The sequence below is a fragment of the Phaenicophaeus curvirostris genome, chromosome 3 (genome assembly GCF_032191515.1).
Source record: "Phaenicophaeus curvirostris isolate KB17595 chromosome 3, BPBGC_Pcur_1.0, whole genome shotgun sequence".
In the NCBI taxonomy this organism is placed as follows: domain Eukaryota; kingdom Metazoa; phylum Chordata; class Aves; order Cuculiformes; family Cuculidae; genus Phaenicophaeus; species Phaenicophaeus curvirostris.
The window spans coordinates 94,467,292-94,481,308 of record NC_091394.1 but is presented as its reverse complement, the minus strand read 5'-3'; the positions used below and the strand labels follow the sequence as shown (position 1 = coordinate 94,481,308).

At 38.4% G+C, this 14,017-nt stretch overlaps 1 protein-coding gene across 3 annotated transcripts in view; it reads left to right on the top strand.

Annotated features, from left to right (window-relative positions):
* TRAPPC9 (trafficking protein particle complex subunit 9) overlaps window positions 1–14,017 on the top strand; it is a 540,656-nt gene that overhangs the window by 176,961 nt on the left and 349,678 nt on the right. For all 3 annotated transcript variants that reach the window (XM_069854713.1, XM_069854711.1, XM_069854712.1), the window contains one exon: window positions 12,326–12,468. In XM_069854713.1, the coding sequence (XP_069710814.1) occupies window positions 12,326–12,468 (143 nt within the window). The remainder of the gene's footprint in view (window positions 1–12,325; window positions 12,469–14,017) is intronic.

Here is a 14,017-nt window from a genome sequence, read left to right as displayed (position 1 = left end):
TATTATGAATAAAAGGTATATGAATTGTGAATGGAGCTAGGTTCTTCAGGAGTTGTTTTGAACAGTGAATGGATCTGAGATCTTCAGGGAGCTGTTTGTACTTTTTTTACAATGAAGGTAGTGAAACACTGGAACAGGTTGTCCAGGGAAGTAGTGGAGGCCCCATCTCTAGAAGCGTTCAAGGTCAGGTTGGATGGGGCTCTGAGAAACCCGATATGGTTAAAGATGTTCCTGCTTCTGCAGGGGGTTGAACTGAATTACCTGTAAAAGTTGCTTCCAACTCAAAGCATTCTATGGTTCTGTGAACAGAAAGCAGGGCTGCCTAATTTCCTAGCACGTGTTTCTCTGCAATTCAGTGTCAATAGACTGAAAATTCTCGATGGGAACGTTCCACCTAAAAGTTCTTGTATTTAAATTATTTTTAATATCTCTTCTGTATCTCAGCCAAGAATGAGATTCTGTGATAGCTGCGGTCATCAGTGCTTCTCTCTAAATTGACAGAGGCAAAACCTTTGAGGCAATTAAGAACATGCATACACCACTTAGGTGTTCGGCTGCAGCTGTACTGCCCTAGAGGCCTGGATGCAATTTGCCTTTAATTAAAGAAAGCAGAATTTTGTGTTTAATATTACAAGAAGAAGTATGTGTTACATTTCCTGACTGTTTCCAAAGGGGAACTGAGCTCTAAGAGAAAATACTATCCATGGAATAAAGCTGTCTACTCCTTTCTTTTTGAAAGTAACGACTTATGTTCTAGCTGAAAAAAATGCATACAAAATAACTTGTGAATGTTTGGCTGCAATAGCCAACTAGAAAGTACACAGTTTAACGTGAGATGAATGCTCTTCAGTAGAAGATTGCTGGATATTGTATTTTGTCTGTCAATTTGTGTATCTGTTTGTTAGAATGACCTTTGATTCACCCTGTTCGTTAATGCAGATGGCTGTTGCACGTCTGCCTTTAAACTTAATATTATTCTGCTCACATCTCCATTCTCATTATAAACACAGCTATTTTTAGCTAGCACAGATTCAGAATATGCCTTCTAAGCTTAAGGGGGATTTATTGAGCTCCTGTGTGTATTCACTAGAGATTCCTTGTTGGAGCTTACTGTTTTAGGATTGGGGAGGGGTAAAACGTGCTATTTAATTCCCGGCATATGCCTGCAGGAGCTATATTTAGCTTCAGCTACTTGTCATTGCCATTGTGCTATTTTTACAAAGGGATGCAGTAGTTTCATTGTTCGGGGGCTTAAGTAGACATAAATGTAGATGGATGAGCTGGATAAACACTGGTGTACTGCGGAAATGCTGCTGCTAGTCAGCGTGTGTGTTGTAGGTGTACTTGAGTAAAACGGCACTCGAGCATGAACACAACAGGCAGCTTGTTCAGGTTGTGTAAATTCACCTGATTAACACATGTGCTAAACATTCTATTTAATTTTGCTTTGTACTGATAAGGTAGTTTAACAGGAATAACGATTTGGGCTTTGTATTTCTACATAAGAAAGCTCTGACTCTACTGCAGTGGCACAATTTATTTAATTGCTTAATCAGTTATTAAGAATTTCATCATGGCTTTTGTAGTTGCCACATATATTTTTAATGGAATATAGAGGAGAAAAAATTAGTATGGAGAATGCTTGCTGCAGTTTGATCCTAGAGAATGATTACATATGCACAACAAGATGATTACACATGCATATCCTTTTTATAATGTATGTATCAGGGCTCTTGCTATCAGTTACTACACTATTTGGTGCTTTAAGGAAAAGTACCTGCTGGAAAGTCTCCTTTTCCTATTTAGAAAAAATTAGGAATTCTATCTTGATTAAGTATTCCAGTAGATTTAGATTTGCTTTATGATTTGCATTCAGAAAAATGTCTAGGTACTTTCTATCCTTTCTTGGCTAATTTCTCCTTAAAAGAAATTCTTAAAGGAGAATTGAAGAATTAAAAAGAAAAAAGATAGTTGAGTCATTTATAAAAATATGGAAAATCTAATGTATATTTTATGTATCAGAAAATCAGACAGATTGACTGTAAATGAAAAGACTAATATTCTCCCGTGACAGAGGGAGCATCTCTTTGCAAAGTTGCAGGATATCACTCCACACTCATTCCATCAATTATCTCCATGTAAAAATTCAATTAATGATCTAATTTACTTTTGATGAACCACAATATGGTGTTTTCTACACATAGAAATATTTCTTGTGTGATTGTTCAGGTATTCTACTTCTTATCTTCAGTTCTTATTGTGGACCTTTCCTGGGGAGCCCAAGAGTTGTGCTAGATAGTTCAAGCATCCTTTATTTTCAGTTTTGGAATAGAGCTCAACCAGGGAAGGTGTGGATGCAGGTCTTGAAGGCCAGGTTGGATGGGGCCTTCAGCAGCTTGGTCCTGTGGGAGCTGTCCCTGCCCATGGCAGGGGGGTGGATCTGGATGATCCTTAAGGTCCCTTTCAACTCAAACAGTTCTATGATTCTATGATTCTATGATCCTATGATCCTATGATTCTATGATTCTGTGATTCTATGAACTAAACCTTGTGAGGTAAAGACTTGGAGATCTCCTTATCCTAAACAATATATTCCACTTCTCCTCCCAAATCTCTTTTCAATACTGGTATTTCAAGTGAAAGAAGCTCTAAGTGTTTGAGAGAACGATATGAATCCCTGTGTGGAAGAAGCATTGAAGATATCGGCATCCAAGTCCCTGTAGTGTGAGTTTTGCAGTAAGAAACCAATCCAAAGGATCAGTGCTAAGCAACGTGTGTAGCTCAGAAACCATAAAATATGTTGTGAGAGATTTCAGATTTCAGTAACACTGTGCTTTCCTTAGCTCTCATCAACAGGCAGTAATAGAAACACAATGTTACTAATACTTAGTTGGAGGTATTTTTATATTAGATTGGAGTTTTTTGTCCATCCAGGAGAATTATAGAATCTCTAGCTAGGCAGCAGGTTCTCTGGTTTTCCCTTTTGGTGATGTGGGGGTGTGGGTTTTTTTTCGTTTTTAATTCCTGACCACAATTGGGCAGGAGGATATTCAGTTATGTACATAAGGACACCTGCTATTACTCCCAGATAAATAATTGCAGTTAAGCCTCAATTTTTTATACAGACCTTACCCTTTAAGTCTAATTTTTATACAGACTTTATCCTCTGTTGGGATACCATGTGGAATCCTAAACTGTAGACATCAGTAATGGGAGAAAGAAGCAAAAATCAGAAGTATTTGCCTTTTGTTAGACTATTGTAGATTGAAACTCAAGGAAGTGCTAATTTAATTTTGGTAACCAGATGAATGCACAGGCAGAAATGTGTGCATTTCTAAATGCCACAACTGATATTTTGTCATGAGAACAACGCTAAACATAGGCATACTCTTTGCATTCACAAGTTAGTACAAGGACTGGAAGTTTGATGTATTTGAATCCTATCTTCCTTGGTTTCAACTATATCGGCTTCTCCTTTTCCCTCCCAGTGCTCACATTCTAGTCTTTCTCTGAAAAAAGATTCAGCTGTGTTCAACTGTATGAACCATGTTGCTGGAGCAGCACAACCCACGTTCTTGGTTTTGGATCTTACAGTCACTGAGACTGGACTTTTTGGGGTTTGGTCTAGTAATGATAGGCCAGGTAATGTTGATAGTGAAGATAAGAAATTGAGATAGGGAGCCATGTATAGAATGAAAGATGAAAAATGTACTCTGACTAGGGCAAAAGCCCTCAAATCCAGTGTGATAACACGTACTATGCTGATGGGGGTAATTTGTGAAGGAGGGTGAGTGATTAGGACTGGCCTGAGGCAGCAAGGAGCGGAATAGGACTTGAATACATCTGTAGCCCAAAGCATCACAGAAGCGCAGCAGCGCTGTGGGAGTATGACAGCCCTGTGGAGGGCTCAGCCTGGCAGCCCAGAAGCAGAGAGGGCAGAAGTCTGGAGATGCCACCAGATCTGTATCGTTGCATACATGGTGCTGAGGCTGTGGGATGCCGTCTGTGTCAGCAGCACTGGCACTCTGAGCGTGATTTTACCTGGCCATCTCTTTGCTCTTACTAGCGTATTTATTGGCAGGATTGCCTGCTGCTGTTGGAGAGTGTGATTCAAGAAATTTGTTAATTTCTGTCAGATTACTTAATTAGCTGCAGTTAGGCAGCTGAAACTCATAGAATCATAGAATCACAGAATGGTTTGGGTTGGAAGGGACCTTAAAGATCATCCAGTTCCAACTCCCATGCCATGAGCAGGGACACCTCCCACTAGATCAGGTTGCTCAAAGCTCCATCCAACCTGGCCTTGACCACCTCCAGGAATGGGGCATCCATGACTTCTCTGAGCAGCCTGTGCCAGTGCCTCACCACCCTTACAGGAAAAAAATTCTTCCTAATACCTAATCTAAATCTCCCTTCTTTCAGTTTAAATCCATTCCCCCTCATCCTGTCACTGATAAAGAGCCCCACCCAGCTTTCCATCCCTGATTTGTACACACAGTCCTCAAAGCTCATGAAAGAAGTTAAGCATGGCACCCAACAGAAGAAAGCAAGAAATCAGTTTAACAGAGAGATTCTCCAGTGCCTTTTGCAAAGTGGAACTGATGAACTAGTATGTTTTTATTTCTGTTTATTACTGATGAACATCACTGATTGCCTGTCAGAGTTGAGTGTAGGGGTGGAATATTCAGAGAGGAAGAGGAAAGAAGGAGGGAAGCAGAAATAATTAAACCGCATGGGGCTTTATAGTCTGTTTAAGGGAAGAAACCTACCAAACAAATGAGAAAGCAAAAAGCATCCAATGAGAAAGGTGGCTAAAAGTCAAAGAAGAGACTAAACACTCATGAATTCATGGACCTGATGCTGATCTGCATGAGAAGCAGATCAGGAGCATGATGGGGTATGGGAAGAAAAGATGTTTACTGTTGGACTAGATTTTTTTTTGTTAAATTACAATGAAGGTAAATTTTCAGGTTACACATATAGAATAAGTTCTTTTTCAAATTTCAAGCCCTTATCCCATGAGAAATTATTAGTCAGAATTGTTTTCCATAAGCAATTCAGAAACTATTAGGTTGGTGTAAAAATAATTGTTTTTTAACCATCAACTTCAAAGCAGAATAATCTCAGTTTAGAATAAAATTTATTAGCAAAATAGGAACCATTAGAATCTATGCATTTTTGTGAACAAGAAATAAATCAATCCCTGTAACATAAAATTCTGGAGTCTTGGAACTGAGGGGTCCTTCGAGGGCGTTTTGAGCTACTGCCTGGTTGTGGAAAACCTTCTCGTGCAGGAAGCTGCTGAGGTGCTTCAAAATGTGGAAATGAGTAGGAGAGAACTCTGGTGTGTCAGCTGGCAGTTTCATAGCTGGATTTGTGCAGCTTCTGCAGAGTCATTTGAGAGATCTGTCCTTGGGCATTGTCATGGAGAAAAATCGGTCCTTTTCAATTGAGTAATGTTGGATGTAAATGTTGCAGTTCTGAGTGCATTGTGCTGATCTCCTGGCAATGCTTCCCTGCTGTGCTGGTTTCACTAGGATTCAAAGGGCTGTAGTGGACGATTCCACTTGCTGACCACCAAACAGTGACGATCATCTTCTTTTGATGTAGCTTCAGTTTGGGGAAGGGTTTTGGTGCTTCAAGTCAGTCCAGCCACTGTGTGGAATGCTGTTGATTGTCATATGGAATCCATTTACCATCACAAGTCACAATGTGTTCAAGAAATTGGTTTTATTGTGCAAAAGAAGTGCAGAGTAGACTTGGTAACAGCGAATTTTTTTTGGTTTTTCATTCAGCTCATGCAGTGCCCATTTTTTGACCTTTTTTGGTTTTCCAGTTTGGTGCAAATGTGGAATGAGTGTTGAACAGTCAATGTTTAGTTCTTCTGCAGCCTCTCAGGTTGTTTTGCATGAGTCCACTTCATAGATGGCGCTCAACTCGTCATCGTCTATTGCAGAATGATGTCCGTGAGCCTTCTCATCTCCAAAGCTCTCATTTTTGTGATGAAATTTTTGGAACTAATATCATGTTGCACATTCATTGATGGTCTCCTGTCCAAACGCTTGGTTGATGTTGCAGCAATTCCTGCTGCTCTGTGTCCCCTTTGTGAACACATAGAGCAAAATTGCTTGAATTTGCCTTTTTTCCATCTTTAATTTGACAGCTTAATATAAATAAGAATAAAAAGTGAAAACAAAGTCATTAGCATAAATAAGTAGGGTAAATTTTGTGCTTTAAAATGGTAAACTACATGAACAGAGTTAAATAAAAGTTTAATCCAAAATAAGCATCACAGTTTACATTGACAAACCAACAATTATTTCAATTATTTTTGCATCAGCCTAATAAAATGGAAAGACTATATTCTGAAGATATATATTTTTAGCATGGTCTTCATGCTGCCTTTTTCTTCAGTGTTAAATATGAATGGGGAGCCTGCAATTGTCTGTTCTGGTATTTCTGCACAGTTATTATAGTCAGTATCTGCAGTCTCAGGAGCAAACTGCCTGTAGCTAAGTGCTGGCATTCTGTCTGGTATTAAATGTTAAGATCTACTTGGTGTAATTTTTACTATGCTAAGGGAATTTAGAAAAAGACCTGAAAATGCAGTGTATGTGACCCTCTCTTACAGAGGATGATTTTGAAATTTAATTATGGAAAACACTGATAATAAATATTTCAAAAATTAATGTTCCAGTTTGGAAGAAATTTGAGGAGGAAATCTTGCTTTGCTGCCTGAAGCACAAAATGCAGCATGTGTGGTCGTGCAATACTGGAAGAAGAAATATTGCAAACCAGAATTTTCTGGTTCTTGCAGTAGCAAGATATGCACAGGGATAAAATCAGAATTATTGCTAGTAAAACTGCTCAGGGATAAAGAAACAAAGAGTAAAGAAACAAATCCCCTAAACAAAGTAGATGATGTAAGAATTAAACCTGGGAGCTTCTGTAGTGTTTTCAACTTTGTAAATTTTGCAAATCCAAAAATTTAGATGCATAAAACTATTTTTAGGCACTAGGCAGGAAAGGATATGAACATTGTGTAGATTGTTTACTCATTACAATACATCACTATAAATTTGAGTTTTCTGACTGCTTATTCACCTGCTGTGTATATTGCTCTCACTGTTGGTAGTTTCTTTCTTGGTTGTATCTAATGATGCTCTTCAGCAACTATTTCTCTTCTTTAAAAGAAAATTGCTCTTTTAATGCACAGGAAGGACATGGATCTGTTAGAGCGAGACCAGAGGAGGCCACAAAATGATCTGAGGGCTGTAGCGCCTCCCATACGAGGATGGGCTGAGAGGGTTGGGGTTGTTCAGCCTGGAGAAGAGAAGGCTCCAGGGAGGTCTTCTGGTAGCTTTCCAATACTTGAAGGCGACCTACAGGAAAGTTGAGGACGGGTTCTTTATGATTGAGTGTAATGACAGGATGAGAGGTAACAGTTATAAGCTGAAAGAGGAGCGATTTAGGTTAGATATTAGAAGGAAGTGTTTTCCTGTGAGGATGATGAAGCACTGGTACAGGTTGCCTAGAGAAGTCGTGGATGCCCGATCCCTGGAGTTGTTCAAGGCCAGGTTGGATGGGGCTTTGAGCAACCTGATCCAGTGGGTGTTTTTTGTGTCTTGAGGGATTTTTTTCTTTAAAACCTAGTCTAATTGTGAGAAATGCTAATATTAAATTAAGCCTGTCTTGTGTTCTTTGAAATATTTATTTTCCTTTATCTTCATGATTACGTATCTTCAGGTGGATTCTTATATCCTTGTGTTATAGTTAACTTAAGATACTTCTAGTGTAAACTAATTTTTTTGAGATAAAATGGTGTTCTTTGCTACGTATAACTTTGAACACTTTTGGGGGGTAAAGGTTCTTGACTCTGGTAGTCACTCAACCCCCTTACTTCAGAACAAGCTTACCAAAAGGATTGAGCACCATTCCCAGCACAAGAAATCACCTTTATCACTGCTCTTTCCTCCTTCATTTATTCATTTCTTGTTGTTAGCTGTTTTGGGGAGATCTGTTCTTAATCAGGAATGTTCCAGCTTCTGCATGAGTAGTGATATTCAGGTCCATTATATGGAATTACTCTAGATTTTACTCTACTTCTGGGCAGAAAGTACTATAGTAGTAGTTCACTAGAAATAACTGATCTGTAGAGTTGTAGTATATGAAAGGTATTACTGTTTGGAGTCACTATTGAGGGAACAGCATGAGAGCACGAACTGTTGTCACTTAGAATTGTAGAATGGGTTGGAAGGGACCTTAAAGATCATCCAGTTCCAACCCCTTGCCATGTACAGGGACACCTCCCACTGGATCAGGTTGCTCAAAGTCTCATCCAGCCTGATCTTGAACACCCCCAGGGAGGGGGCAACCGTGACTTCTCTGGGCAAGCTCTGCCAGTGTCACCACCCTCAAAGGAAAACTTCCTAATCTAAATCTCTCCTCTTTCAGTTTAAAACTGTTCCCCCACATCCTATCACTACACTTCTTGATAGTTTAATTAGGAAACTTTAATGCCCAACATTTTGCTTTTTATTAGTGGCATTGTGTTATTCAAATACCAATTTTTTTTCTAATTTTCCTTTCAATCCTATAATGAAAGTGAATATTGAAAGGATTTCCATCAACAGACTAGAGAAGGATTTCTGTTCCATGCATAAAATGTGTTTAAGGACAAGATACATGACAGAAATGAAACCAGCAATTTTTTAGCAGTTTATCTGTAAAATATTTCTTGTCAATATAGTAGCTGGTATTAATCTCAGGTGCTGTTGGTTAATAATGTGTAACCTGCACACAGAAACAGTCTTGTAACATGGAACTTACGTGCAGAAACACTTCTGTTTCCTTTTCATTATCAAAACAAGAAAGGACCTATAGTAAATTTATCAAGCAAAGTCATCACAGGGGTTAAACAATTAGTCCATGTTTTTACTGTTGAGTGTCCACAATACAACTCTGCTTAAAACCACACTCCTCCCATCCTAGTCTGCGGACATTCTGAATTTCAGATGTGTTCAGTTAAGAATAGATGTATTTTCCTGGATGCCTGCCCTGAAAGGCCAGTGTGCTCTGTCCTTCCTTGTTGTTCTTTTTTATGGGTCAGGCAAAATTATGTTTGTAGTGCCACCCTGCCATTTCCTATTGGTCTGCAGTGATGCAGTTTTGCAAAATGTAATTAATTCTATTGGTATCTGTAAAGATGAACAGAGACTGCAGCCCAGTCTGTTGTTTGTGTACATTTGACAAGGCCACTGGAGTAAGGATACAGCATTATTTAAATCAGGGGCTATAGCATTTGCACTGTTCTCTTCAGGTGCTGTGGGAGACAGTGGTAAATTGTTTTAAATTGGAGCTTTGTAAGTTTATGAAAGTGTAGGATATTTTTTCTGTTGTAGAAACAGAAAATCAATCTTTCATATTGTATGTGGAGTCCTTTCTAAAATTGTGTGCATAGAGGGGTTTAAAGGAGATTGAATTCAGCTTTTTTTAAACATTGTGTTCATATTATGTGAATCCTGAGTGATAAAACTTGCTCTGATCACCTGAACGCTCCTCAAAAAATTATTTCCTTCAGTCATGCTCCCTTCTTGCACATACATCTACAGTCCTGATGTAAAATCTGTCTGATGGTTTATCTTCTGCGCATGTGTGTGTTTGTATGTTCATAGGAGCCCTGCAAGTTATCATGGCCAGAGAAAGAATATAGGTTTGGATTCTCTGTGGTTCTCAGAGATATTTAAAATCTCATGTCCTCGGTATTAAATGTCCCCAGACAGACCTTACATTTTGGATGGGAATAGATGTCCTTTTGTTGTCTGCATTAATAAAATGCCATTGGGTTTTCTTGTCCCTGTTGTCTAGCATGGGGTGTAGGATGCATGCAGGGTCATCTGACAAATTCCTCACTACAGCTGGGACCAAGATTCTGATGGTGTTGCCCTTAAGGTCTCCTGCTCATCAATGGCATTTAATAGTTGTATTTTTTAGTGTCTGTCTGGAGGTTTTTCATTTGGAATTGGATGTTATGGGGGCTTTTGCATTTTGAATGATAATGCTCTATGACCTTTGGAACTAAAATTTATTACGTGTTTACCTAGAATTTTATGGAACTGGGCTTAATAAAGCAGCCTTATGCCATGGTTCTGTGTAGCATAAACCATGGATCCATACCGCAGTACCCATCCCAAGTACTACAGCAATGATAGAGACCATTCATAGCTAGAATGTTCACAGGTTTCCTAATTGATATAGAAGTCCATTCTCACATTCCTGTGTGAGTAGTGTCAGATCCCTGTACTTGTGGAGTCTAGCTCTGATTTTATTAAAAGGCCCAGCTGGTTAATTAGAATGAAGTATGCTTTGAATGGGTTTGTGTTTTTTTATTTTTGTATTTAATACTGATTAGCTCTCCTGACAAAACATAAACCTGAGTTCATTAATTACAAATTACGGATTGACATAAATAGAATAGACGAGTATGTCCAGAGTACTTAGTGAAGGTTTTTATTTGTATTATAAGGTGACTCTTATGAATTTTAATGAAACTAAATTAGGATATGGAGTTAGCCCACTTTACTTAAAAGCACAACATTTAAGCGTGCACATGCAGTGAAGCATTAAACTCTTGAATTTGGTACACTTTAAATCACTGGCTTGTGGTTATTTTAAGAAATTGATTGTAGCTGTGTTTCTGTTCTTTCAGCCAGACTTAGAAACAGAGTGGTATCAAGCGTAGATGTGTTCTGTAAGCTCGAAAATCCTTAGATTGTTCCTTAGAGCTTATGGAAAATATTAACAGGGTTCATAAAATGTTTCCTAAATCTTCAGTTGAAAGGGGGAGTACTTTTTACTGTCTGAAGATTGATGTCATCTGACCTATAATTGGTTTTCTTGATAAGTTGCTGGCTTGAAGTATGTGGTTTTAGTGTTTTGTTTTTTTTGTTTTCTTTATTAAAGAATGAGCTAAAAGCTACTCAAAGAGGAGATAAACTTCATTTCTGAATCTTTTTCAGAAAAGGTTGTCTGTCTAGACATAGTCTTCAGCATAATATGGTCATGTCCATGTTGGGATATAGGTCTGACTCCACCTCTGTCCTTGCTCTGAGACTTGGCAATAGCAGCTGCCTGAGGATGAGGATAAGAGCTGAGAAAGAATCCAGTGACACTTCCTGAATTCTTGCATTGCTTCCAGTAAATTGTGTTTCAGGAATGTAGTGAAAAGAGAAGTGATGGATAGGCTCTTTGGGTGAATCAAAGGTTTGTTCTGAGCTTGAACACAAATAATAATATGGGGTCCAATATGCTGGGAAGCTTCCCACATGCTATTCATTTAGGAAAAAGACACAAAATCCAAAATTTCATCACAGAAGTAAAGGCTCCGCACTGCTGAGGGCAATAAGTGCGTAAGAGTAATGCTAGAGAATCATTCTGTTTTTTAATGTTTGCTAACTGATCATGTTCTATAAAATGAACGTCAAAGAAAGACTGGGTTCGTGCACTAGATCGAGTCAACAGTGTTGTGTTACTCCTTGGGTTAGGACCCAAGGGAATGGCAGGAATATGTGCTAGGGGAGGGTTAGGTTGGATATTAGGAAAAGGTTCTTTACTCAGTAGGTATTGGAGCACTGGAACGGCTCCTCAGAGAAGCAGTCATGGCACTAAGCCTGACAATATTCAAGAAGCATTTGGACAATGCCCAAAACACGGTGTGAACTTTGGGGTTGTCATGTGCAGGGACAGGAGTTAGACTTGATAATACTTGTGGGTCGCTTCTAACTCAGGACATTCTATGATTCTGTGAATCTGTTAGGTAGTGGAGGTAAGCTTATGTTTACAGTGACTTGTTGAGAATCCAGATGCTTTTAGTTTTGTATAATCTTTATCTGTCCACACTCAAAAACTTTAAAGGTTTTCCATTTGATTATGAAGGTAGTGAAGTGGTGAATATTCTTCCAGAGTGTGAAGGAGTGTATCATTTAGTAAACTCTAAACTCTTCTAAGCAAAAGTAAGCAATTCATTTTTCCTATGTTAAACATGGTATAGAGAGGAATTAGGTAAAGGGAAGTCCAGCTGACTTGGTTCCATGCTTTTTAGTTTTTCAAAGGGTTAGGGAATAAAAAGCAATAATTTACCTAAGATGCAGTCATTTGTTAGATTGCCTTTTTTCCTGAGAGAATAGAATGGATGGCTTAGGAAAGCAAATTGTTGAGGTCATAGAAACTTTGATGGTAAACCACTTCTGTGGTCTAATTTAACTGAACTTGTGAAATGCACAGTAATGAAACCTAGCAAATAAGTAATTTACTTTTATTTCTCTAGACACTGGAAGCCATCTTGAATTTTAAGTACTCTGGTGGACCAGGACATGTTGAAGGATATTACCGGAACCTTTCACTAGGCCTACATGTAGAAGTAGAGCCGTCTGTTTTCTTTACACGTGTTAGTACCCTTCCAGCAACAAGGTAAGCCTTGCTTTGACTCCTATGTGTTTGATTCATGGCCTCTGTTATCTTGGCTATAACTTAAAGACCACACTGGAAACTTTCAATATCATCAGCAACTGGCAGGTAAAAGTATTATGTGCACAAGTTTTCAAAATCCCTTATTTAGGAGATTATGACTAGTGCTACTTGCAAAGTCAGAACATAGTATGTGGAACAGCTGTTTGCAAAATTCTTGTAATTTATTAATTATGATCAGAGTTTCATCCCAGTAATGACACATTCTTAGGCTTTTGTAATGTTTTCAGGGTTTAATAAGTGTTCTCTATTTATCAGTCTGGAAGTACCACAGCATCTGCTTTAAATAGTTTTCAGGAAGATTGATTATACAGATAAAAATCCTCAGTTTGCATTTATTATTTGCATGCATAGTCCTCTTCATTCACTGTCAAAAATGTCCTGTGTACTCTTGTCTATGTAGACTTATAAATGGACAGCAGGACTGCTCTTTGGTTCACTGTAATTACTTTCCTGTAGTTGCAGAGCAGCTTGAAGCTGCTAACAGTCCATAAAAGCTTCCAATACAACACGATACTTTTATTTGAAACTCTCTTGTTGGTAAGCTGGCTTTTTGTGCTGGGTTTCCTCAGCTGCGTTTTGTGTTAGCCAAGGTTATCTTGCCCCTGCCTTGTCAATCTGTTCTCAGGAATTTGCTGTATGAGGAAAGTATTTAATCCTGAAATCTTTAAAAATAGATTGAGGTGCTAATTCAAAGGCAGAGTTTCTGCGTTAGTTCAGCTGTGTGTGGTTTCAGAAGTCTTGTAGCAGCAGCCGCTATATATAGCGCCTCCAATTCAGCCAAAGGCTTCGGCTCACGTTGTATGCATTTAATTCATTCTTTGCCTGTTCATCATACTGATGAGCTTTTAAGTCAGTGGAAACTTTATTTTAAGTGATTTGCTGATTGGAGGTGTAGTTAAAGATGTGACTGCTTTTAATTAGAGTGCCAAAAAGTTTCACTGACTTGGGGGAAAATACTGCAATATTTAAACCTATTTCCGAAATGTTTTAGTACAAGACCTATGAAAGACCATTCACACCTGTTTTTTAGTTACTTTAGCTATATATTGTCTGCTGAGTCACGAATGCATTTTGATTTTAAGTGCTAATTATCCCTTGCTGTTTGTTCCATACTATTAGCTTTAGTGATCAGTAACACCGTTTCTTTACTCTTCTGTTTCCCTGTGTTGATTCTCCATCAGCAGGAGAAGTCATGTGTCATTCGAGATTATGTTTTAGAGTGAAAAATAGCAGAAATATGTCATCTTCCTATCTGTTAAGGATAAATGTTTATCACTAAGTGAAACAAAGTTTGGTTTTTTGACTGTTGATCATTTCTGCCAATGTCTGAGACTCAATGACAGCAAATGATAAGTCAAATTTTGTACTTACACTTGCTCTGTTAAAATCTTGAATCAAATTTTCTTTTGATTTACACTTGAGATTTTGTTGCTTAAATTCCATCTGAAGCGCTGAGCTATTTTTGTTCAGTCATTATGAGAAACCATAT